This window comes from Etheostoma cragini, chromosome 16 (assembly GCF_013103735.1).
Source record: "Etheostoma cragini isolate CJK2018 chromosome 16, CSU_Ecrag_1.0, whole genome shotgun sequence".
Lineage (NCBI taxonomy): Eukaryota > Metazoa > Chordata > Actinopteri > Perciformes > Percidae > Etheostoma > Etheostoma cragini.
The window spans coordinates 7,180,401-7,205,770 of NC_048422.1; the positions used below are offsets into that span (position 1 = coordinate 7,180,401).

Sequence of the window (25,370 nt, forward strand, 5' to 3'; positions counted from 1 at the left end):
ACTTTTTAATCACTTTTTTGGACATAATATGGTATTACTTTTTTGACATACTATACTATCACTTTTTTATCACTTTTTTGACATGCTATCTTACAACTTTTTTCAACATACTATACTATGACTTTTTATCACTTTTTTGACATACTATACTATGACTTTTTGACATACTTTACTATGTTCTTTTTATCACTTTTTTCGACATAATATACTATTACTTTTTGGACATATTATGCTATGACTTTTTTAGCACTTTTTTCAACATTCTATATTATGACTTTTTATCACTTTTTTGACATACTATACTATGACTTTTTTGACATACTATACTATGACATTTGTATCACTTTTTTGACATACTATACTATAAAGTTTTGACATACTATTCTATGTACTTTTTATCACTTTTTTGACATGCTATCTCATGACTTTTTTCGACATACTATACTATGACCTTTTAATCACTTTTTTGACATACTAACTGTGACTTTTTGTCACTTTTTTGGACATACTATACTATCACTTTTTTATCACTTTTTTGACATGCTATCTACTGACTTTTTTTGACATACTATACTATGATTTTTTTATCACTTTTTTCGACATTCTATACTATGACATGTTATCACTTTTTTCAACATACTATGCTATGAACTTTTTATCAGTTTTTCCAACACACTATACTATGACATTATTATCTCTATTTTTCAGATACCATACTATGACTTTAGTCGACATACTATACCATGACTTTTTTATTACTTTTTTCGACATGCTATACTATGACTTTTTTGACATACTATACTATGACGTTTTTATCACTTTTTTGACATACTATACTATGAGGTTTTTATCACTTTTTTGGCATACTATACTATGAAGTTTTGACATACTATACTTTGACATTTTTATCACCATTTTTCACATACCTTAATATGACTTTAGTCAACATACTATACCATGACTTTTTTATCACTTTTTTGACATGCTTTAGTACCTAATACCTATATTAGGTATTAGGTATTAGTATACCTAATCCTTTTCGACGTACCATACTTTGACTTTTTGATCACTATTTTTGACATACTATACCATGACTTGTTGATCACTTTGTTGACATACTATACAATGTCTTTTTTGAGATATTATACTATGACTTTTTTTGATATACTATACTATGATTTTTTCAACATACTATACTGTGACTTTTTTATGACTTTAGTCAACATACTATACTATGACTTATTACTAACCATTTTTTGACATGCTGTACTATGCCTTTTTATCACTTTTTTGACATACTATGATCTTTTTCAACATACTATACTATGACTTTTTTGTCACTTTTTTGACTTACTATACTATTACTTTTTTCAGCATTACTTTTTAATCACTTTGTTTGACATACTATACTATGATCTTTTCAACATACTATATTATGACTTTTTATTATTTTTTTAACACAACATGCTATGACCTCTTTATGACTTTAGTCAACATGCTATACTAAGACTTTTTATTAACTTTTCATTGACATGCTATACTATTACTTTTTATCACTTTTTTGACATACTATACTATGACTTTTTATCACTTTTTTGACTTACAATGCTATGACTTTTATCACTGTTTTTGACATACTAAGACTTCTTTATCTCTTTTTTTGACATTCTATACTATGACTTTTTGATCACTTTGTTGACATACAATGCAATGAATTTTTCATCATTTCTTTAGACATACCATGACTTTTTATCTCTTATTTTGACATACTATACTGTTACTTTTTAATCACTTTTTTTGACATTCTATACTGCGACTTTTTTTATCACTTTATTTGACACACTACAACTTTTTATCACTTTTTTGACATACTGTACTATGACTTCTTTCAACATACTATACCATGACTTTTTCAACATACTCTACTATAACTTTTTAATCACTTTTTTAATGACTTTTTTCGACACACTATACTATTTTTTCTTATCAGTTTTTTTTACATAATATACTATGACTTTTTTAGAAAAATTACACTATGACTCTTTTCGTATTTTTTACGATTTTTTTTGACATACTATACTATGACTTGTTTTAATCACTTTTTAAAATTCCTTTTATTGCCACGTGTTGTGGCTCAGAGCTTAGCCCTACTCCAAAATAGAACAATTTCATAGACACTCCAGACCCTGGTTCAATTGCCAGGCTGGGACTTTCTTTTGACATACTACTCTGTGACTTGTTTATCACATTTCAACATGCTATGTTAATATGGATTGTAGCTAAGAGGTTAGTGATATCCCAAAGAGAACCAGCAAAGTGGAATGCAGACCCTGGATCAATCCTAACTGTAGGCTGGGACGTTGATATTTTCATCACTTTTTTTTTTTACTTACTATACTCTGACTTTTTTATCACTTTGTTCAACATATTATACTATGTCTTTTGCTGACATGATGTACTGTGAATTTTTATCATTTTTCTCAACATACTACACTATGACTTTTTATCACTTTTTTTGAAATATTAAACTATGATCTTTTTCGATATACTATACTTTGAATTTTTTATCACTTTTTTGATATATTACACTAAGACGTTTTTCAACATACTATACTATGACTTTTTATCACTTTGTTTGACATACTATACTATGCCTTTTTAAAACATACTATACTATGACTTTTTTATCACTTTATTTGACAATGAGTTTTTTATCACTTATTCAACATACCATATTATGACTTTTTTATCATTTTTTCTGACATATTATGACTTTTTTATCACTTTTTTCAACATACTCTGACTTTTTTATCACTTTGTTGACATTCTATACAATGACTTTTTTCAACACATCATACTATGACTTTTTTATCACTTTTTTTGACAAGTTAGACTATGACTCTTTTTGTCTTTTTGATCAATTCTTTTGACATACTATCCCATGACTTTTTTATAACTTTTTTTAATGCATTGCATTAACATGTGTTGTGGCTCAGAGGTTAGCCCCACTCCAAATAGAACCATTAAGTGGACACTCCAGACCCATTGCCAAGTTGGGACAATTTTTTGACATACTACACTGTGACTTTGACTTGACTTGGGTATCACTTTTTTCAACATGCTTCACCACTATGTATTGTAGCTCAGAGGTTAGTGCTACTCCTAACAAAACCAGCCAATTGTCTTTGCAGACCCTGGGTCAATCCCAAGTGTAGGCTGGGACTTGGACATTTTAATCACATTTTTGGCACACATATTTTTACGACTATACTATGACTTTTTTATCACTTTGTTCGACATATTATACTATGTCTTTTGCTGACATAATGTACTGTGAATTTTTATCATATTTCTCAACATACTACACTATGACTTTTTATCACTTTTTTTGAAATATTAAACTATGATCTTTTTCGATATACTATACTTTGAATTTTTCATCACTTTTTTGATATACTACACTATGACGTTTTTCAACATACCGTACTTTGACTTTTTATCACTTTGTTTGACATACTATACAATGATCTTTTTCGACATACCATACTATGACTTTTGTATGACTTTTTTGACATACTATACTATGACTTTTTGCAACATACTATACTATGACTTTTTTATCACTTTATTTGACAAACTATGACTTTTTTTATCACTTTTTGAACATACTATATTATGACTTTTTATCACTATTTCTGACATATTATGACTTTTTTATCACTTTATTCAACACACTCTGACTTTTTTTTATCACTTTTTTGACATTCTATACAATTACTTTTTTCAACACATTATACTATGACTTTTTTATCACTTTTTTTGACAAGTTAGACTATGACTATTTTTCTCTTTTTGATAAATTTTTTTGACATACTATCCCATTACTTTTTTATAACTTTTTTTAATGCATTGCATTAACATGTGTTTTGGCTCAGAGGTTAGCCCACTCCAATTAGAACCATTACGTGGACACTCCAGACCCATTGCCAAGTTGGGACCATTTTTTGACATACTACACTGTGACTTTGACTTGACTTTTTTATCACTTTTTTCAACATGCTTCACTACTATGTATTGTAGCTCAGAGGTTAGTGCTACTCCTAACAGAACCAGCAAATTGGCATTGCAGACCCTGGATCAATCCCAAGTGTAGGCTGGGACTTGGACTTTTTGATACATATATTTTTACGACTATACTATGACTTTAATCAACAGACTATACTATGACTTTCTATCACTTTACTCAAAATACTATACAGTACAAACCTACTTCTTGTCATAGTTGTCGGATTTATCTATCATATAATCAATAATATAATAAAACTGGAGGGAGGCAGGGCATACAGCCCAATCCGGTTGGGGAGAGTTCTAGCCTGACCAGGCTCCTCTCTTTACTCTGTCTCTCTTAGTTATGCTGTTATAGTTTTGGACAGCTGGGGGACTTCATTTGACACACTGAGCTCCTCTCTCCTCTATCTATCTTTCTATCTTTCCATTTTGTGTGCATCCATGTCCCAAAAATGTTTGTTACTAACCTAGCTCTGGGGAGTCATTCCCCGGAGTCCTTTTTTGCCCAGCATGTTTGTAATGCAGCACAGTGCCCTGCTATCTCATGAACTAATACAAAGAACAAGAGAAGATCAAGAGCCTGGGTCTGTCCGAGGTTCCTGCTTAAAAGGAAGTTTTTCCTCGCCCCTGTTGCACTATTGCTTGCTCTGGAGGGAACTACTAGAACTGTTGGGTCCTTGTAAATTCTGGAGTGTGGTCTGGATCTACTCTATCTGTAAAGTGTCTTGAGTCAACTCTTGTTATACGTTGATACTATAAACAAAATTGAATTGAATTGAATTAACTTCTTCAACATACTTTAATATGGTGTATGGTGGCTCGGAGGTTAGTGCTAAACTAATTAGGTTTTTTGACATACAGTGCTATACTATGACTTTTTTATCACTTGTGACATACTATCCTTAACTGTTTTTCAACATACTATACTATGACTTTGTTCTACTTTTTTCAACATACTATACTATGTGTTTTTATCACTTTTTCTGTCATGGTGGTTGTGATGGCGCAGCAGCTATGATGAATGCTTTTGTCGTCGATTCGATTCCCACTGCGATACTTCCACCAATGTGTCAATCAGCAAGACACCTAACCCCTAGTTGATCTAGAGGTACGTGGCCTCTGATATACTATATACTAAATTTTTATACTATGCCTTTTTGACATGCTATACTATGACAATTTGATCACTTTTTTGACACACTATACTATGCCTTTTCCACATGCTATACTATATGCTATACTTTATTACTTTTATGTTACTATGACTTTTCTCAACATACTATACTATGCTTTTTTCAACATATTATACCATGACTTTTTCAACATGCTATACCATGACTTTTTAATCAGTTCTCATCTTTTTCGACGTTTATATACTATTCCTTTTTCGACAATTTTCTTCTACTTCTACTTTTTTGACACACTATACTATGACTTTTTATAACTTCACAAGAAAATGATTCAGTCTCAAATTTAAATCAAAGAGAATTATTTATTTCATGATAGACCTTATTTGGAAAACTCAACCATTCAAAAAAATGTACATGATTAAGAACTTATTTCTTTAAAGGACGTATTGACAGGAATTGAACTATCAATAGCCACATGCAATGGGATTTTGTCCACTACATATACAGCGTCTAGATCCCTCCCCCCCCTAATGTAGACACCATGGAGGCCTCCTGTGTGCCCCTCACACAGTGGTAGGACGTTTTTCGGGGCAGTCAGCCTATGCAATAACACACATCATAGACAGTCAAAAGTTTAGAAACTAAACATATCAGCATCTTCTGCCCTGCAGTCTTTGTGAACCAGCCAGAGCTGACGTGCTCAGTGTTTGGACTTTTCTGCTCAGTAGGCTCCGGTACTGCCTTGTGAGTTAGTCCAAATTGTCATGAAAACATTTTATAAAAAAGCTAATTCCATAATTTCCCATTTTAGTACATTTGTTGTCTTCCTTTGTGTGTATCGTGACATTTTTAAACTTTCAAACTGTTTGTGTGCATTAGGAAATTACTGGAATTGAATGGAAACACTGAGCACTGCACCCCTAAAAGAATCACAAAATAATTAAGAAGGGATGCTTCTGTGAATTTATGCTAATTAGGATGTACATTTTCCTTCAGATTAAAATCTTTTGACCAGTCTGCACAGCCCCAAATTTCACACATGAAAAATGAATAACATTAAGGGGGAAAAAATCCCGCCACCTGATCATCTATAAAAATAAGGCAAAGTACAAAAATCATAACAATTGAACAAATTCCATGCAGACATTAAAACATGGCTGAATTTGGCTTCAAATAATAAACGGTCCAGTTCTCAAAACTTAAAAAATAATCTTGTTTTTGTGCAACAATCAAAAAAACTCAAACAATAAACACATTTAAAAGTGTATAGTGGTTGTCCAGTGGAATGTCTTGATGTTTCCCTTTTGCATCCAGCTGATTGCACCCATTGACTTGTGACGCCAAGACTACTGGAAACAGTCTATGTGATTGTTGTTGGCTAAAAAAAAACCTCAGACTGTCTCTGTGAGTTTATCTAGTCACCAGTTCAGATAAGTTAAATGCTTCACCATCTTGTTTTCCAGGGCTCAGAAGGCGAGCCATCCCCGGTATTTAGTATAAGTGTCTCTCCCGTCCGTTGGTCAAGTCCTCTGGATGTGGACGAACTATCTTTTGGGGGTGGCAATGTTCTTTACTGGCTGATGTTGAGGTTCAGTAAGCAACGACCATTCTTCAAAGGCACCGTACTGTACATTGGTCTGTGTGTGTGTGTGTGTATGTGTGTTTGTGTGGGCCGCAAATGGGCACATGCATACATGGAGAAGTAGAAACAGTCAACAAAGTTTATTCCCTCCACTGGCGTTAACCCACAAGGCATCACCATGACAACTAAGGCAAAATCTCTCAACATTTAAACAGAGCATCTGTCTTTTTTGTTTCTTATTTTAGTTTTTCTTGTCTGATTCCGTGCTGCTGCTGCCGCTAAAATCAACTTCCCCACAATATTCATTAGTAATGATAATAATCTCTATTAAATAAATTATCTATACTGTACAATTATTTCACCTCGCATAGACCTGCAACAAAAGGGAGCCTTTTTCAAAGTAAAGCTATTCACAGTCAGTTTCTGCTGTGTCCTCAGTTCAATAAAGCCTCTGCAGAGCACACAGAGGCTGACAGACAAGACAGTTTTCTTCTTTCCTATTCAGAAATTAAACAGGGCATTCTGCACATAATACATGTACAAACAGAAGCAAAGCTGATGCATAACTGGGGATAAAGAAACAGGGTAGAAGCACTCGTTGAAAGATGAGTATCCAGCAGAAACAACAAAAGAAGTTCTTTTTTTCCTTGTGTGATTTTCCTGGAGGAGTGAGTTCTTTTTCTCTGAGAACAGTAGAAGATGGTTCCTGATTTGGAAGGAGCCAGGCCAGCAAACATCCAAGACTTACTGCGCTCCTTCTTCATCCACATACGTTGAGGGAAACCATCCAATCTGAAACATAAAAGAGTCATTATCATCCTTTATAGTGTTTAAATGTAAACAAGGGAAGACACATTGTAACATCCAACTTAGCTGTACCTGCTGTAAGATGACAGTTGATAACACTAAAGTGGATCCATTGTATGTGCAGTGTGAATTGGCTCAACGATGTGCATTATTTTCAGATAACTGCACATGATGTATGGGTCTCATCCCTGTTCAGTCTAATTCAAATACTACTCCAGCTGTTGCTAGGCAACACATTTTCTATTTCTTGGAACAGTAAGTGAATTAATGAGAGATAGTGCCAGCACAATATGTATTTAGATAATTATATATTTTATCACTGACAAGTAGTCATTGTAAAAGTGGTATAATGTACTCAGATCCACGCGGTTATTAAAAATAATGCATTCCTGAAAGTCTACTTGTTGTTTTGATGTTTTGCTTGGCTAAGCAATTTTTTTTCTTCCTTATACAATAAACAGCCTTACAAAGACAACTCTGGAATCCTAAGTTAGGTGGTTCCAAAGTTTTGACAAATTTGAAAAATCCAGTCTGTAAAAAATTGTATTACCAGTTCTGTCACCAGTGAGCTAAATGCTCAAGTAACCAAAAAATAATGATATAGTAGTTTTTTTTCAAGTGCTGTTGCAACAACTAGTAACGTTAGGAAAACTACAACACCACACCTGGAAACAAAACAACAGGCCCTCCAGACACACCTGTTTGGGCTTGCAAGCCGGCCAAAGAGTAGCAACATTACGTTTTGGGTGGATGGTGAGCGCAAGATGTCAAAACAGATGTCAATAAGATTCTGAATGGAAGGTTTAATTTTTTAAAGTTGCCAAATGGTTCCATTGACAAGACCAAAGGGATCTAGGTGTTTTGTTGTTGTGAACTGAGCGATCATCGCATCACATCGAGTCTGAAATACCCTATCATGGCCAAGCACACAGCTGATTGGGAATCCTCGGCCGCCCCCTCGTCAAAATATTTTTTTCACCTTTTTATTGATGGACAGTGTTAGATTGTGTGTGATAATATTTGCTCCAAGTGAGAATACTACACTCAGCCAAGGGACATTTAGAATAGACAAAAACGTGCAATTATTTGTGATTAATTACGAGTTAGCTAGGAAATTAATGTGATTAAATATTTGAAGCCCCTTTGCTAGCCCTAGATTATTTACATTAAGTAGATGGTTTTATTTAACAATTGATAAGACTCTGTGTCTCACTGACAAAGACAACCCCGTCCATTTAAAAACCCATTTCCATTAAGATCCTTCGTGGAGCCAGATTCTGACATGCTATAATGAAATCAAAATTAGGATGCTAGAGTATCTCAACACCAGACTGCACAACAGAGTACAACACAGCTTAGTTGTGCAACAGTACAAGGGCTAACACTCTGGATCCACACAGTAACACATTAACACCGTCGACACTGTTATAACCTAATGGTGAACATCCCAAGAATAAAAAGCTGACATCACATTGAGCTTAACTGCCAGCCTATTAAACTGCCACATTTCCCAGCAGCCAGGCTTTTACTTTGCACTTTCTACCACCTGCTTTAGGAGTTCTTTTATTATCAATGGTTAAATTGTTAAATTCAGTCACTCTGGGGCCCACAAAAACCAAATCAGTGATGTACATTTGAAGCAGAGTACGTAAACACTTGGTTTTGCCTCATGCACATGCTAGCAGCAGGATCTCTTTATGGGGATGTATGTATACAGATTACAGCACCAAAAACGTTCTCTTTTTCATTGGCTTTTCAGTCTGGGTCCATTATTATCCCAATCACTTTTACCAACCATAAATGAACAGACTCTAACGGTTCACTCACTCGTCCGTTGGCCTCTCCTTTCCACCAGCCCTGGTCTCCACCGATCTTGCTGTAGATTTTGACGATGTCTCCTTCTCGCAGTGACAGCTCTCTCATGTCCCGTGCTGCAAAGTTATAGCGGGCCACTGCTGTACTAACCACCCGTGGAGTGAACACTGTAAAAGTGGAGACAATTAAAGCTCATACTATTCACAAGAACTTGACATTGGTGAAAGGCCATACAAAACTGAAAAAATGTAATGTCCGCAACACTGATTTTAGCGCCCATAATTTAATTCAAAGACAACGTTTTGACCCTATTGGCACCTCTTTGGGCAAGAAGACCCAGTGGGGCTGCCATACAAGTCATAATGGTAACAACTAGTTGTGAAGAATGATCATGAGGAAGATGGTCAGTTCATGGTCTGTGTTCAGCATGACACAATGGAGTCCCACAATGACACATGATCACGATGGGACAGGACAAGTTTGTTCATCACACGGGAGGAAACTGGTTATCCTTTTAGTCATATAATGAGTGTCATCCCGAGAAAAACTGAAATGTTCTTGTTAATCTTACAAAAAGAGCACCAAAGACGAGAAGTAATGAGGTCGAGCACACAGAGGCTTATTAAAGAAATTGCAGTTGATGAGGTGCAGAAAGAAAGGTGAAAAGAAAGAGTACCTGACCAAAAGGGAGCTGAGCTCTGAGAAGAGAAGTTGAGGCCCTGCGGACTTAGGAAGGAGAAGTTGTAGGAGGCGCAGGTAGCTGCTGAGAAAGAGAAGGAGGAGGAAATTAAGCTGGAAATGCAGAGCTTGAGCCATAAAAGCAGAGTTAAAAAGGAGCACACTGTCTCTTAAAGATAGGGTTATGTTTTTATAATCTTTAATCATCATTTGTGGATTGCAAACAAGATCATTATGAGAATTGTTGGTTAATGCACTAATGTAAAGGCTTAGAGAGTTTAATTCCCAGTTTGGCAGTAGTGACTTTATTGTCACATGTAGATACAGTCAGACTGAATGCAACCCTAATAATCATTTCAGGAAAATAAGCAAAACCAATCCCCTAGAAAATATTTTAATTTCTCCTTTTTTATTTATTTTACAGCATTGCAGCACACCAGACAAGGTATGTCTGGACTTAATTACCAAACTGTCACTGTAAATAATTGTTTCAGTGAGCATAGCTTTTAAAGGGAATGAAATGATTGGGCATGGTTTTTACCGGCCCCTTTAAAGAGGCATCCTAATCCCACCACCATTTTGCATGCCCACTTCACTACACTGCAAAGTAGGGATGGGAAAAAAGATTTTAAAAAATCATTTATCTCGTTATTTTGTCTTGCGAAGATTTTTAAAGTTATTTCCCCTAGAATCAGCATTTCTTTATGTTTTTACCAATGATTCACATAAATCCTTGTTTATACGGTACCCCTGACCCTACATCAGATCTGTTTCCAGCAAAACAGAGCAAAAGCAGAAAATGCAGAAAAGACATGTTAAATACTAACAATTACTTTTTTTGAAATGTCTCATGATATACAGTATATTGTCTCTAGAAGTTTATTATTCAACGTTTGTTTTTGTTAAAGAAGGAAAAGAAAATCGCAATAGTCAAGACTATTGAATCGCAATACTTCTAGAATCACAATTAATTAAATATAAGATGGTCCCAGCCCTAGTGCAACAATGCATGCAACAATACACAAAGAGTGCTTGAAAACAGAGTGAAAAAGAGCGAGAGCACATTAGCAGCAACAGCAAAGACTCAATTATCTCCATTCTTTTCCAAATGCAGCCGACACCAGACGGGTTCAATCTCGCTCTAGTAGGCAGTACTTCCTGCAGATCAAACAAAGGCAGACCAACGTAGAATAGAAGCCAGTTCAAAGGCAGAGCTGGTACTTATGCAGTCTGATGGACAGAGAAGACTGCCAATTCAGACAGCTGGTCAAACTTTTGTCTTTCTCTCTTTATCTATTTCACACTGCTTGTCTCTTTTTCTGCCATGTTCCCCTAAGGACTTCCTCTATTCCTCTCTCTACTGTATGAGTCAAGAGAGTCACTGGCCTGAGAAGGAATAGAGTACCAGTGAAGGCAAAGAGTGGGGAGTAGGAGGTGATCTGTCTCATTTATTCTAACCTTCCTTGCTACATACACAGCCAAGATGGCAATAGATTACATTTTCTAGACGGACCTGCACATTATAATGTCAAATTTGTTCTTACATAATCATTCATTGAAGCAGGTGTATATATAAGATGTACAATGTGCTATTAATCGCTGGGCCAAACATCCATCCATTCATTCATTCATCTTCCACCACTTATCAGGGTTCGGCTCACGAACGCAGCGGGCTAACTAATAAAGCCCTTAAGAAAATAAGTGGGAAAGGAGTGAGGGATGTCTTGGAGGGTGCAATATTTATATTATATATTATTTTTTATTCATGGATATCATGGCTTTGCTGGTGGTGCCAATTGTTCCATACATGTGATACTGTCATATAATTAGCTTTTTATCTTTTCTTGTTTTTTTGCTCTTGTAGTGTGGCAGATGTTGAGAGAGAAACTTTGTTGTGGGTTGGGTCGGGGGAGGGGAGATTGTTAAACAAAAGTTGTAATGTTGTACCTGCTAGTGCAAGAAATCAATAAAGCAAAAAAGAAATTGTGAAAAATGAAAGAAAACACCAGCCCATATGTCTTTCTCCCTAGGCATGTCCTCCACCTCTTTCTGGGGTAATCCGAGGTGCTGGATGTGTGTTCTGGGTCTGCCCAGTGGTCTCCTTCCAGCTGGATGTGCCTGGACTACTTCCACAGGGATGTGTCCAGGAGGCATCAGATCAAAGTTCCTTCCAGATGTCCAAGTTTGGGGTGAGCTCAACCACCCTGCAAATAATATTCCACTTCTATCTGTGATGTAATTCTTGTGGCCAATATCCAAAGCTCATGACCGTAGGGGAGGGTTGATGTGATACACAGACCTGCGTCACACTATTCCACTGATGTTATGGTGGTAACATGCCAAATTATGCTGCAATGTGCCACGTTTATTAGACCTCAAAACAGTAACACAGGGCCCCTTTAACCCTCCTGTTGTCCTCGGGTCAAATTTGACCCGTTTACAAAAGCTTTCTATATCAAAACTGTGACAAAAGAAAGTGACAAATGTTGAAAATTCAACCCAGTGAAACAAAAAGTGGCATGGTTGACGGGAAGACAACACAAGGGTTAATGTTATGTGTTCCTACTTTTCCGCTGGCCCAGCAGGACTATTGCATCAGCGAGGTAACAAGGAAGCGGTAATCGGACTCCATGTTGATACCTGATGACATTTCCGTCCAGGGTCAACTTTTCTCTCATCATAATCTTAATACTCTTCATTTGTTATCAACTTTACCTGAGTGCTCATTTTACGAGTGACTAGCAGATTGTGATGCTTGCAGCTTTAATGTAGTGCTAGGGCGAGTATTTACTACGGCTGTTTGTTAGTTTTGGATGATATTTGACACCAGACTAAAAGTCATTCCAGTCTTACTTTTTGTCTGTAGCTCACGCTAAGAGCTGGAATCGGAAACATTGGGAAGGCTTACCTGGCGAGCGTGTACTGGCCCGTGTTAGCGAGCGTTCTCTTGACTTGTAGGGGTATCGTAATGTGGTATCTAACAACTTGAAGCTTTCTTTTAATGAATGAGCCTGATAGTACTCCACCAGCTCCTGTTAATAATAAACAGAAAGGTTAAAAGTGACCGTCTGATTTATTTTTTTCACGTTGACATCAAGGTATTGTGGGTATTTTGCGTTGGTTGTTCCACATATGACTTACCAAAAGACTCTCAAACTTCTTGGCCTCAGTGATGTGAATCCAGCTGTCTTTTTCAATGACTTTGATGTGTTTTACTTCATCATTGAATCTGTAAAACCAAACATTTGATTGTTAATCATGAAATTCTCCCTAATAATTTACCTAAAAACCTTTTTGTATGTTACTGTGTCTTATTGTTGTGCTTTCTCTCTCATGTGCCTTTGGTTTGTTCAGCTGCTGTCAACAAGAAGTATTGTGCTGTATACCTGAATGACTAACAGACCAAAATAAAGTAATTTTCAGTTAAGGTCAACTGTGCTGTGGGAAATATTTCTTTATTTGTCTAAAGGCTGGTCCCTGTAGCCCTTTTGCACCTGTCTTAAATACTTGAAGACAGATGTGCAAAAGCATTTCTCCCAGTACATCACTGTATGACAGTTCCAGTATGAGCTCATACATATCTCTCTGTATGATGCATTCCCTCAGAGGAAATAAGCACAAAAAACAGGATAAAAAGGAAAAAAAGCAATTACAGAGCGGTAATTAGCCGCAGCGAAAACATGCTGGGGAAAAAGCTGACTGGAAAATCCCATAAGAATGTGTATTTCCCATGAGATGTGGATAAAACCCTTCCCCCTGATATTTCCCCTCTCCTGTAAGATTTGAAACACTCACTTGATGCTGATGGCAAACCTCTCCGCCTCAGCTGTCCTCTCTCTGATAAGGTAGGTCCCACTGCTATGGGATTTTAAAAGGTTATCTGCCTGCTGGCGCTCCATGTTACCGGCAAACCTACACAGGAGCAGAGAAGAAATGTTGTCACCTTCAAACACATGTTATGTAATCCAATGACATGGTAAATACTTTACAAATAGCTGACATCAAACAGCCATGTAGTAATGAATCTTCAGATTGTTTGGGGTCAGTTTGCTTTAAAACTAAACTTATGCACAAAGTTAACAGTATGCTAGTTTTAACGTCAATACATCTGAAGTCATTAAAGGATAGTGACCTCATGGTAATGGCAGTATTTAGAGTAAATAGGGGCTTACAACTATGAGGATGAAATAATCATAAATCCAAAATCTCCAGAAGCGAACGGTCTTACCAAGGATATCCATAGTAGTCTGATTCCCTGGAGGACTGCCGGCTGGATATTGACTGGAAGGGCTGTATCAAAAAGCAGACAATCCACATAAAATAACTTATAAGTAGAACAACACCATGAAGCTAAAGTAGATTGTTTGTATGTATTTCCCACACAGGTAGTTAAAGTGTACAGTAAAGAGAAAAAGGAAGGCCACATACCTACTCTACATGTATATGAGTTCCTTACCTTTGGGTCCAAACAAGGTTTTACACATGAACTGGGGAAGAAGCCACTCTTTTGTGTTTGTATCAGCTTTCCCTGCAAGATAGAGGCATGGACAGTTTATTTGTACGCCACAATACCTAGGCAACTCAAATTGCTTTGCATAAGGCAAACTAATGCATTAAACGTTTTAAAAACAAAAATGAGAAAAATCCTATTAAACGCATGCAGTACTGGGGTTAACTGACTACACATTACATACAATGTACATCACAATACATTGCGATGCTAGGTGTTGCACCTACAATGAAATGAAACACATCAGTCATGTTCAGCCATGAGCGTCAGGTTGAAACGCCTTCACTGTCTGCTACCTGAAGCGATTGATTTCTTAAGCTCAACACACCTATTGATATTGCAAGGAGACATTAAACTGTTGTGCTGTAGAAGGATAACCTCATAGGTGAGTTTAAATTAATGGCTTCAGAAAGTTGCCCAGAGTCACTTTGGGGAAAGTTAGCCTGATACAAAAAGCTGAAAGTGTAATAGAGTTAGTATCAGTAGTGTTACAGCTCCTGTTGTCCAGGCTATTTCACTGTAGAACCTTCAGGTCTGCAGATACAGCGTTACCGATGTTCAACAAAGAGAGCTTTAATGCCTTTGTTAAAGAAGCATAGAAATCTTGAACATGCTCTAATAGTCAAAAGATGATTGTCTCAGTAATGTCTGCTAATATCAGAATCAGAAATCTTTAATAAACTGCACACGAGTGTATGACAGGAGCGTCAGAAGGCGGCACAACTTAAATAAATGAACTCCCATTGTTAAGAAAGCCTGGGTAAGTGCCAAGTGAGTACTGTTTTCTGTGTTTTGTCTTCCTATTTAAATTTAATTTATTAATCAGAAGTTTGTGCCCAAATAAGCTGACACATACTAAGTAATTATACCCAGTTCGACAGGAAGATAACCAAGGATATCATAGGTTTTAATATGGCTGGGGACCTTGTTTGAATATTAATTCCTATTTTAACTGTGTCCTATTGAACAAAGGCAAAATCCCTTAAGAAAAATGCCTTGACAAAATCATCATATGTGCGGCAACTTCAAAAAAGGCAAAGAAAGTTGAACTAATAATCAAATTTAGAACATTCCTGCATATTGATGTGGAAGGTGATTTTGTAAATGAGGAAGTCGTTGAGCAAAATCTTAGTCCCTCATTAGTGTAAATCTGCAAGCTTTTGTTGACAAAGGTTACAATAATAAGTATAAGACCATTTTTGTACCTCCCAGCCATACGTTTCATTCAATTCTTGTTGCTTTATTGTTTTTTACCCCTTCTATCTTTTATAAATATTCATAGCTCTACCATGCAAAACACTGCGAATGATCACTCCTCTTAGATACAAGTTCTTTTATCTAATTTTAACTTGTATCTACAACGTAGCGAATGTGGTTTATTTGTATTAATTGAAATGATCTTGATAAATGCTTGTTAATTTACAGATGCAGCCAGTGTGTGGTCAAATTGTTTTTGGGTTCTCTAGTGAATTACTTTGTAATTATGGAAAAATATAACATTTCTGGAAATACGCTTACTTGCTTTCTTGACAGGGTTTGGATAAGAATTGACACCAGTCTCAAGTCCGTACACTAAAGATAAGGCTACAGCCAGCTTAACATAGATGTTGCAATAGGGGGAAACAGCTAGCTCTAGCTCTGTCCAAATGTTAACAAAATCCACTTACAGGCACCTTTGAAGCTTAATTATTAACCCATAAATCTCATTTGTTTAATCTGTACAAAGACTGAAGTGTAGGAACAACATGCTGTGGTTTTATGAGGGGTATACATGCCAGTCAATATCTTATCGCTGACTCCCTGGAGTCCCTGCTCATGACTCCTAATCATTCACCCAATATGAATGTAATCACCTTGAAACATCTTTAAAGCGGAAAGTCAGCACTTTAACTCAATCGTTATGGATTCATTTCACATCCACACGTTCTCAATGTGCTGGAGTACAGAGCCAACTGTCTATTCACACTTTAGGTTTTGTCAGATAGTGATTGGTTGGCTGTACCTCCCACCATGTGGTGTCAGGATCTCCCTTCAGCAACTCGATAAAATCTCCTGTCTGGAAACAAAGCGGTGTCTTCCCCGCAGGTGCTGGTGTGCCATGGTAGTTCCTCACTGCCACCATCTTGGGACCTGGAAAAACAATCAACAACAGTGTTTGGGGTTAATGTTAAACCTGTAAGACTAACAGTTAGGTTGATGACACAGGATAAAAGAGGAAAACATGTAAGGTTGAATCTAACTGTGTTTGCTGCTTACTGTCTTTGGAGTCCCCTCTTAGGTTTTACATGGTAATGGCAGGCATGTTTATGCAGGGAAATCTGGTCTAAGATAAAAGGTTTAAATCTAGTCCAAGATCATTGCAGCATGGTTTCCCTTACTCTGTCCACTTTAAAGTATCATGTGAGGCAAAAATTCCAGAAATTACAAAGAAAATCTAGATCAACTTATTCTCTCCAGACAGACCATTCTGTATTGATTAGTTCAGGATTCTGCAAAACAACTAGGATCCCTCATAGGTCTTCAGTTTTTTTTATTATCACGTAATATCTTTAAGCACATAGTATCTATATTTGTCTATGCATTGCCACTCACTCTACATGGATGATAATGTTGTGCTTCATGTGTTGTAGATATATCCACTAGATGACAGCAGAGAGCTGTGCTAACATATAACAGCTCTATTTATAACAGACTTTTTACATGACAGCTGACAGAATATCCATCGTTGTTGGGAAGTGATCTTTATCGTGTATCATCTTACCTGAGGACATTCCAGGTTCCTACAGAAAAAACAAATATTTGATCAACTATGACTGACAATCATTTTAATGATAAAGAAAAACATGAGGGAAATGGCTATTACAGGAAGACAATATAACTATAGTATGCTGAGTAATAGAGGATCTACTCACCAAGTCAAGAGGATCTGAAACAAGAAAAAATAAACATTTGAGCATTATAATACTTGTCAATAAATGTGCCGTTTCAAACATGACAGACATAATTTTGCTTGTTTGCCTGCATTTTGGCTTCATTCCAGAAGTACAGTGTTACAGAGTGGATATAAAGCAGTCATGAATAAAGCTTTAAAACATTTTCCTACGTATCACTTGTTACCATAATTTCTTTCAATTCCCAATCAGGCCCACTGTGTTTAACATATGATGAGTGAAGTATAACAAGCCCAAAAGGTAAGCTCGGGTACCTCCTCCTGACACCCAAAGTTTTCCTCCTTTGTACAAAATCCTGCAACACAATGAAATCAGGCCCACAGGAAACCCACAGAACACATCCTCCATTTTCCTGCTAGATTTAAAGGTGCTATAAGCTCTAATGTTGGGTCACGTTACTTCTTGTTGACTTTCAAAGTATTTACAAACAAAACGAGAAAAGCTTGCCCCTCCCTCCTCCTCATCCTGTCCTCTCCCCCTCCCTTCTGTGATTCCGCGCACTAACCCCCCCACCCACACCCACTATCTTTCTTGGGACTGTTCACTGACACTGGCAGCAGGTTTACACTTGTGAATGAGATTTTTATAAATCATTATTAATTTTGTCCAAAAAATCAGCCTAACAACACAGTGTCATAATCATTGATGATGTCTGTCACACAACATGATATCGGCCCTCCAAAAGTAAACATCAGGACTTCTGCCAGAAGATGAGAGGGGACACTTACTGATTTTACAGATGGTAATGACTTCCAGACACTCTTTGTGTGCTCCTGTTCCACAGCGAGAGCAGTAGTAGCCCTGGTAGAATATGCCCCTAGAGGACACACACACACAGCCACACACACACAGCCACACAGCCACACACACACACACACACACACACACACACAGAGTATTGCCAACAGGGAACAAATTAACTTCTTGATTTGTACTCAACACGCAAGGGGGAGCGGCTGATTGTAACGAGAAGCCTGCATTTGTAGCACGTTCGATCATTTCCACTCTGTGATCCGAAAATCTCAAAATCGACTCGTCGACCATTTAAGAGCAGCACTGTATTTGTTAGGGATACTGTAACACACAGCACATCACACACTGCCATGTTAAATAGCCAGTGCCATAAATCATGATGGGATCCGCTGGGGCTGCAGCAGTAAATTAGCATCTAGCAGGGAGTGCCAACGCCGGCCCCTGCTTACACTGGCTCTGTGAATTTAGGTCAGCCAAGCCACAAAATTTGTGGGTCAATACACAGAGTGGAGTTTAGCTGGCCGACTGTAATAGAGGTGAAAGTAGTGATTCAGTAAAACGGGCTGTCCCCGCTGCAGCCGAGCAGCACTAACGCATAGGAGGAGCTGCGCTCAGGGACACAGTGGGTGGTGCTGGGAAGGCGGATGTTTAAAAATATCATTCGTCAGCCTCAGTCACACTTAGCGGAATATTTTCCAGGGATTGCTTTTATACTAATGAGGGGCTACATATTCCACATATGTGTCCCTATGTGATTTAAGTCTGTTTGTTTGTTTGTTGATGACTAAATGAGGGGGGATTTGTCTTCAGTTTTTTTAGCACTTGGGACACGTTTTAAGGTTTTAATTTAACACTACATTACTAGCATTACATTCAATGCTACATTTACTAACAGTGTGGAGTATTAAATTACTGTTGCATGACAGCAATGGCACAGGTACTACACTCAAGTACAATTTTCAGCTGGTTCCATATTCTGCTTCTTTATACTTATCCTTCAGCACAATCCACAAGGAATGTTACTTTTTACTGTAGTACATTTATGTGAAAAAGAGTATTTTTACATTTTGGTATTGCTATGTTTAACTAAAGTAATTGATGTGACTGCTTCTTCTTTCACCACTGCATCAATCAGGGCTATACAATATTTTTGTAGACATGTTACATAACGTGTTTCTGACTGTTTAAAATATCTTTCCCAGGTTGTACAAGAAACATCATGAATCTGTTACCGTTGAATATTGTTAGATACATGATAGTCCTTGGAAAGTCTGGAAGACAATGCATTCATTATTCATTGTAGAATATGAATGCGCTGGTATGAACATCAGCACTGGAGTTATCAGGGTTGTTACCTTAAAAGCATCTTGCAGGCTCGACAGTTGGTGTTCTTATCAAATGTGTGCATTTGAAAGTTATGCTGATTGGCTGTGGCTCTCTCTGGCTTGATGTTAGACCTGGAAGTAAATTGGACAGTTTATTTGATTTTGTGATGAGGTAGATTTATTTCTCTGGTGTTTAAATCCTGGTATTAGCCAACACACAGACCATCTGGTTAGTTTATCCCAATATGATTCCTTAATTGAATTTTCAGGGAAGTTACCAACCCTACTATGTAATCATACTCACATGGCCATTTCAAACTGCTCCATCCACTTCCTCTTTGTCTCCTCAGTTTTACAAAAGAACTGGAAGCCCTGCTTCCCTTGCAGGTGGATCAGGTAAAAACCATACGACCACTGGAGAGGAAAAAGTGAGTGAGGAACAGATGGGCAGAGATGTATGTGGATGGCAATGACAGAGATAGGCAAAGAAGCTTGTGAAGCCTGTTTTCTGTTTATATAAATATGTACAGAAGCATACTGAAAATATGGTCACATTTAATTGGGAACTAAAAGATGCTCCACATGCTTTGGCGATGCATCTGACCAAAAGGTTAAGAGCCAATCATAAAGCCGGTGGGTTCACGTGCAACCCCAAAAACCACCACTGCCAAAAACAGGCCACTATGAAAAGATGAGTCAAATAAAGCTAGTAGAGCTTACCATTTTTCCACTCGACTGGTAAGCATGCAAAAAGAAAGACACCAGAGAAAGTCACAGTTACACATGCAAACATGGACAGACACATGCAGATTCAAAAACGAAAAAAAAGCCATGTTAGACCCGTGGCGCAATGCACTGCAATGCGATTTCATGAATCCTAAATGAGCTTCATTGCATTTACATGGGTTTTCAAGCATGGGCGAGCACAATGCAGATCTGACACTTCAATGCATTACTCATAAATTCCATATTGGAAAGTACCATCAACAAGGTTCTTTAGATCAAGGGCAACATTTGTAATGATTACACGGGTTGTTTAGCTAGGCTGCCTCTACAAACTGTTCTGTTCTGTGTTTTTGTCAAAATAAAAGGAAGATTCTTACCTTTTTCATGTCCCTGTTGTTCATGGGGTCATCCGACATTTTATATGACTGCAGCTCAATAATCTCTTTCAGCTCATAGCTATAGCCTTTCCTCTTGCAGACAATGACCACTTTATCAAACAGGAATATATACCTGAAGACATACATACACATTCAATGTGTGCTGTGAGAATATGTCATTATTTGCATTGAGTTGCTTTAATTCTAATATCCTTTGGGTAGTTTTTTTTCTTGAGAGCTTGGACTCACCGGTCCTGTTTGGTTCGGTTGACAATGGAGCACACCTTCAACTCTCCGTCTATCTTTGGCCTCCCGTACTCCTCCAGTTTCACTTGCTGCTTAGGTCACAAAGACACACAGAATGTCAATCCACTGCTAACTATAGCTTCTAAATTTATTGAGAACCCATGTTGAATTCAGCTAGACTTAAAATTCAGAGAGAATCAAAATAAGTATGATTAAAGTCTGAAACTATTCAGTCCCATTTCAGTCAGTCCAAATTTCAACTTGTTTACTGTATCTATGGCATATGCACAGTACAAGGCCAAAAATAATCCACGGACTTTTTGCACATCTGTAGGAAACAATGGATGAAGAGAGGGAGTAAAAGTAGAGCACAGTGACAGAAAAAGAAAGACATATTAATATTAATTTATAATATTATGGGAAATGAACCATTGGTCTGGAATGTACATCATTTCTTTTATTCATGTTCTGCAACACTAAATGATTTATTGGGGACATTATATTAGCAGAGGATTTAATGACAGGTGGAAGGAAGATGAGACCAGTGTTCTTAGCAGAGGAGAGAATTAAAGAATGGGTTAAGGCTCTGTAATGCTTAGTGACTAATCACACTGTCAAACTTTGAATTCCAGCCTTGTAATAACATGAGTGCTGGTGTCTTACTATATACAAAAAAAACTTCTGTGCAAAACTTCTGTAAAAATATCAAATCTAGCATTAAAAATGACAATAGAAAATGTGAGTATAAAAGTTAGATGATTTACAAAATAATGTTTTTATGTTATTTTGATTACATGTCACTGCTGGCATTCCAAAATGGAATGTACTAGAAGACTAAAGCAATAAGTTGACATGTTGGGGAAAGATGACCAATACCATTTTCATATGAGCCCGCTATATGATACTACAGGCTAGCAGTTTCCAGTCTTTGTGATAAGCTAACGTAACTAGCTAGACTCTCGTCAAGCAAAGCAAATAAGCTTTTTGCTCTAAATGACAAACTATTCCTTTAAAAATGTGTTCCTAAATAAGCAAAAAATGTAAATTTAGAAATCAATACTGGTTTAACATTTAAGAACTTGTCTGATTTTCTTATACAGGACTGTGTGTGTGTGGTTTGATTAGATTTGATGGAGAGTGGGTCTCCCAGGCAACATGAAAGGGTTTCTGCAGGTTTCATCAAGTCAAATTTGAGACTTTTTAAGACCTTTTGAAAACTATTATTAGTGAAATGTAAGACCTACAGTAGATCACAAGATTTAAGTAATGCTGAGTCACAAAAGTACTTGCAAAGTAAATAAATGTATTCAAATTGAATAAAAGCGACACAGAGTAGTAAAAATAAAAAATAATTTGTACATATATAGCAATTTATATCAGACTATCAAAAGAAAGAATTACAACACCATGGGCAAAAAAAATATTTCAATGAGCATTTGAGGCAGCGTGTCATGTACTGTAGGTAGGACAATTCAGACCTGTATTTAAGACCTAGTACACAATAGCTTTAATTTAAGACTTTTTATGGCCTACAATTTTGATTTTGAAAATCTAGACTTGTTAGACTTTTAAAGACCCCGCGGACACCCGTTATGAGCACCTGTCATCAGAGTCAGATTTTAATATTGTATATCAAATTTATACAACGCTTTTGTAGGTATTCAAAGTTGCTTTTCAGAGCTTACCATTTATTTTAAATATGAATAAAAATCAAATATAAAAATAGAAATATAGAATTTTTTCATGGGAAATAACAGTATTGTATTATAATATAATACAATAGTATACAATATAATATAATTGTATTGTTCTGCTGTGACTATGGAGGACAAAAGCATGCCCATATGAGATCCCATCACATACAGTATAGTGAGTAGCTGATTTAGAAAATGTGTTTTCGAGGCTTGAATAATAGATTAAGTCAAAGAATTTAAAATAAATTTCTCCTACATGGAAAAGTAGTGACAGATGACATTAAAGTACTTACAAGATTTTCTATTGAACTTTGGAATTCGCTGATTTTCTTCAGTGTCTCATTGTCCCTCTTGACTTCGTTAATGTACATGGCCAGGTCCTAAGAGAGCAAAGCAAACATTCTTTACACCTCAAACTTAAAATCTTGATAGGACACCTATCATAATGTGTTCAATTACGGTCCTTTGAGCACCAGTAGTTGTATAAAACAATTCATACAGCTTTGGCTTGGTGAACTGCAACGTTATTATGTAATGATAAAGCTCACTCGTGAACACACAGACCTGCATAGCCTCCAGAGCCTCCTTGAGCTGTTGTCTCTCTGGTCGGTCCGTTGAGTGACTCAACAGTTCCTGTCAAGTCAGAATCATTATAATGATTTTGTAAAAAAAAATGTAATAGAAGAAAAGAAATCTAGCGCAGATGTCTTTAACAAAATCTGAATGAACACACAACATACTTTAATAGTAAGTATGATGCCAACATTGAATCATATATTTCTGAGAGGGCTTTGCTGTGTGAGATGTTTAACAGCTCTTTATTGTGATTGTGGATGTTAGACTGATAATAAGTTGCATCAAAGCACAATAAAAAACAGCATACATAAAATACAAGAGGAAGCCGGAGAGATTGCTAACTAGCCTCCAGGTCTGACAGTAAACGTATTGCCCCCAGCAATCAATAACAAATAAGTTCTGAACTGCCTTCTTCTCCAACTTAATGGAGTGATTTATAAAACGCTGTAGAGCCGTGGTGAGATACGGTGTGTTTCGTGAGAAAAGGAAATCTGATCAAATCTTTTGTTTTTTTTTAATAAAAATGATATTGTGCCAGCTGGCCAAGGCAGATCTATCAGCCTAAATAACATTATAAATGAAAGACAAAAACAAACTACTGTACTTGTTCCTTGCATATTTATCAATGATCTTATCAAAGCAAACAGAAGAATCTAACTTTCACAGTGACATATCTAGTACAAGGAATGCTGGGACTGTTATTTGAAACACATAACATTATTACAGGACATCTTGGCAGAGCTGTGCATGAACACTTCATGTTTTTAGGATAATTTATAGTCACTTATTATGCTTCATTCAGATAGTGACAGAAAGGAAAAAGAGAAAGAGGGGAAGACCTGCAATAAAGGGCTCAGCCTTAATGGCAACGCTCAACCCCGGTGAGCTACAGGGGCAACCCAAATCTGAATTTCATAATTGTATCCAAATCTAAAAATATTATCACTCAGTCAGATATACAGAATATACAATAGATACATTAATGGAAGATTTTGACTTGTTATAGCAGGAAAAAAGGACTAATGCAATAAATGCTCTTTCAAATCAAAATGTCTGCCTCCCTTGACAAATCTCTTATTTCCTTGTCACCCCTCATTTCTGTCACTGCTAACTCTTTAACCTGCAAGCCCCCCCACAAACAAACTGCTATGGGCCTTATTTCACCTAAATTAACTTATTTATTTTTTATCTAAGTGACATTCTGACTCAGCAGATCTTTTTAATGCTTTGGTCTGTTACTTTTGCACAAGGCCGGCCAGTGACAACATGCTGCTGCACAACCTAGATTAATAAAAAACGCTGCAAATTCATCATATTTACACACCCTGCTTGAACATAATTACTTTTGAATTCCCTTTATTTTGGAGTGCAGCTATGCTACATAGAAGAAGAAGAGAGGCTAGTATTCACACCATGACCACATAGTGAAACCCTATTGTGATGATATCGAGGCAACATCAACTAACGATGTGCCCTTAGGCATTACTGGACACACGCACACAGTAACAGGACTTGTCAGTCTGACATGCCTTAAGGCGACAGCATACAGCAGCGTTTTCTGCAAAGCTGTTGGAGGCAGTGAAATGGGGTGCATTTAACTGGATTAGTACGCAGTGGATTTGACCTGAGTGTCTTGCTGAGACTCAAGACTCCTGCAGAGGTTCAGTTCCCACTAATAGACAAAGTCGCTGCACTCTCTGTGTAGTCCCACAAACACCTCAAGCAAACACTCTCCTCCACCCAAGTCCATTATGCACAGCATCATAAACTCATATTCTCGTCCATAAATGAGGTGCAAAGTCAATAACTCATGGGGAATGTTACAGTGGCCAGCTTGTTTTACCTGCCAGGAGGAGAGTTCCAGGATGAAATACTGGCTTGGATGTGAGCGGTCAGAAATAGTGCTTAGATAAATTTGCATATCAGGGCACTGGTGCGTGGTTGTAAATAATAATTATAGCCACCAGCAGCTTATTATTTCTAACCAACAGTTTAAAAATAAAACAATGGAATCCTGTTTGTGAGAAAGTTGCAAAGTGTTTAACGAATAAACGAGTAAAGTGTGAAATGGTAATTTTCCATTCCATCTGCTTCAATTATTTAAGTGATGAAGACCGTGTCTAACATCCAAC

At 36.9% G+C, this 25,370-nt stretch overlaps 1 protein-coding gene across 11 annotated transcripts in view; it reads right to left on the reverse strand.

The window, feature by feature from the left end:
• Positions 1–6,069: 6,069 nt before the first annotated feature.
• The window catches only part of vav2 (vav 2 guanine nucleotide exchange factor), a 205,703-nt gene continuing 186,402 nt past the window's right edge, over positions 6,070–25,370 (reverse strand). For 2 of the 11 annotated variants that reach the window (XM_034895963.1, XM_034895966.1), the window contains 19 exons: positions 23,227–23,295; positions 22,956–23,042; positions 20,972–21,060; positions 20,723–20,855; positions 20,340–20,354; positions 19,924–20,033; positions 19,650–19,751; positions 18,270–18,358; positions 17,503–17,516; positions 17,352–17,370; positions 16,593–16,720; positions 14,537–14,608; positions 14,309–14,370; positions 13,876–13,992; positions 13,222–13,309; positions 12,989–13,112; positions 10,079–10,165; positions 9,415–9,569; positions 6,070–7,572 (listed from right to left, as the gene is read on the reverse strand). In XM_034895963.1, coding sequence (XP_034751854.1) covers positions 7,525–7,572; positions 9,415–9,569; positions 10,079–10,165; positions 12,989–13,112; positions 13,222–13,309; positions 13,876–13,992; positions 14,309–14,370; positions 14,537–14,608; positions 16,593–16,720; positions 17,352–17,370; positions 17,503–17,516; positions 18,270–18,358; positions 19,650–19,751; positions 19,924–20,033; positions 20,340–20,354; positions 20,723–20,855; positions 20,972–21,060; positions 22,956–23,042; positions 23,227–23,295 — 1,608 coding nt within the window. In that variant the 3' untranslated portion in view covers positions 6,070–7,524. The remainder of the gene's footprint in view (positions 7,573–9,414; positions 9,570–10,078; positions 10,166–12,988; positions 13,113–13,221; positions 13,310–13,875; positions 13,993–14,308; positions 14,371–14,536; positions 14,609–16,592; positions 16,721–17,351; positions 17,371–17,502; positions 17,517–18,269; positions 18,359–19,649; positions 19,752–19,923; positions 20,034–20,339; positions 20,355–20,722; positions 20,856–20,971; positions 21,061–22,955; positions 23,043–23,226; positions 23,296–25,370) is intronic. The other 9 variants (XM_034895968.1, XM_034895969.1, XM_034895971.1 and 6 more) reach the window with 8 other exon arrangements.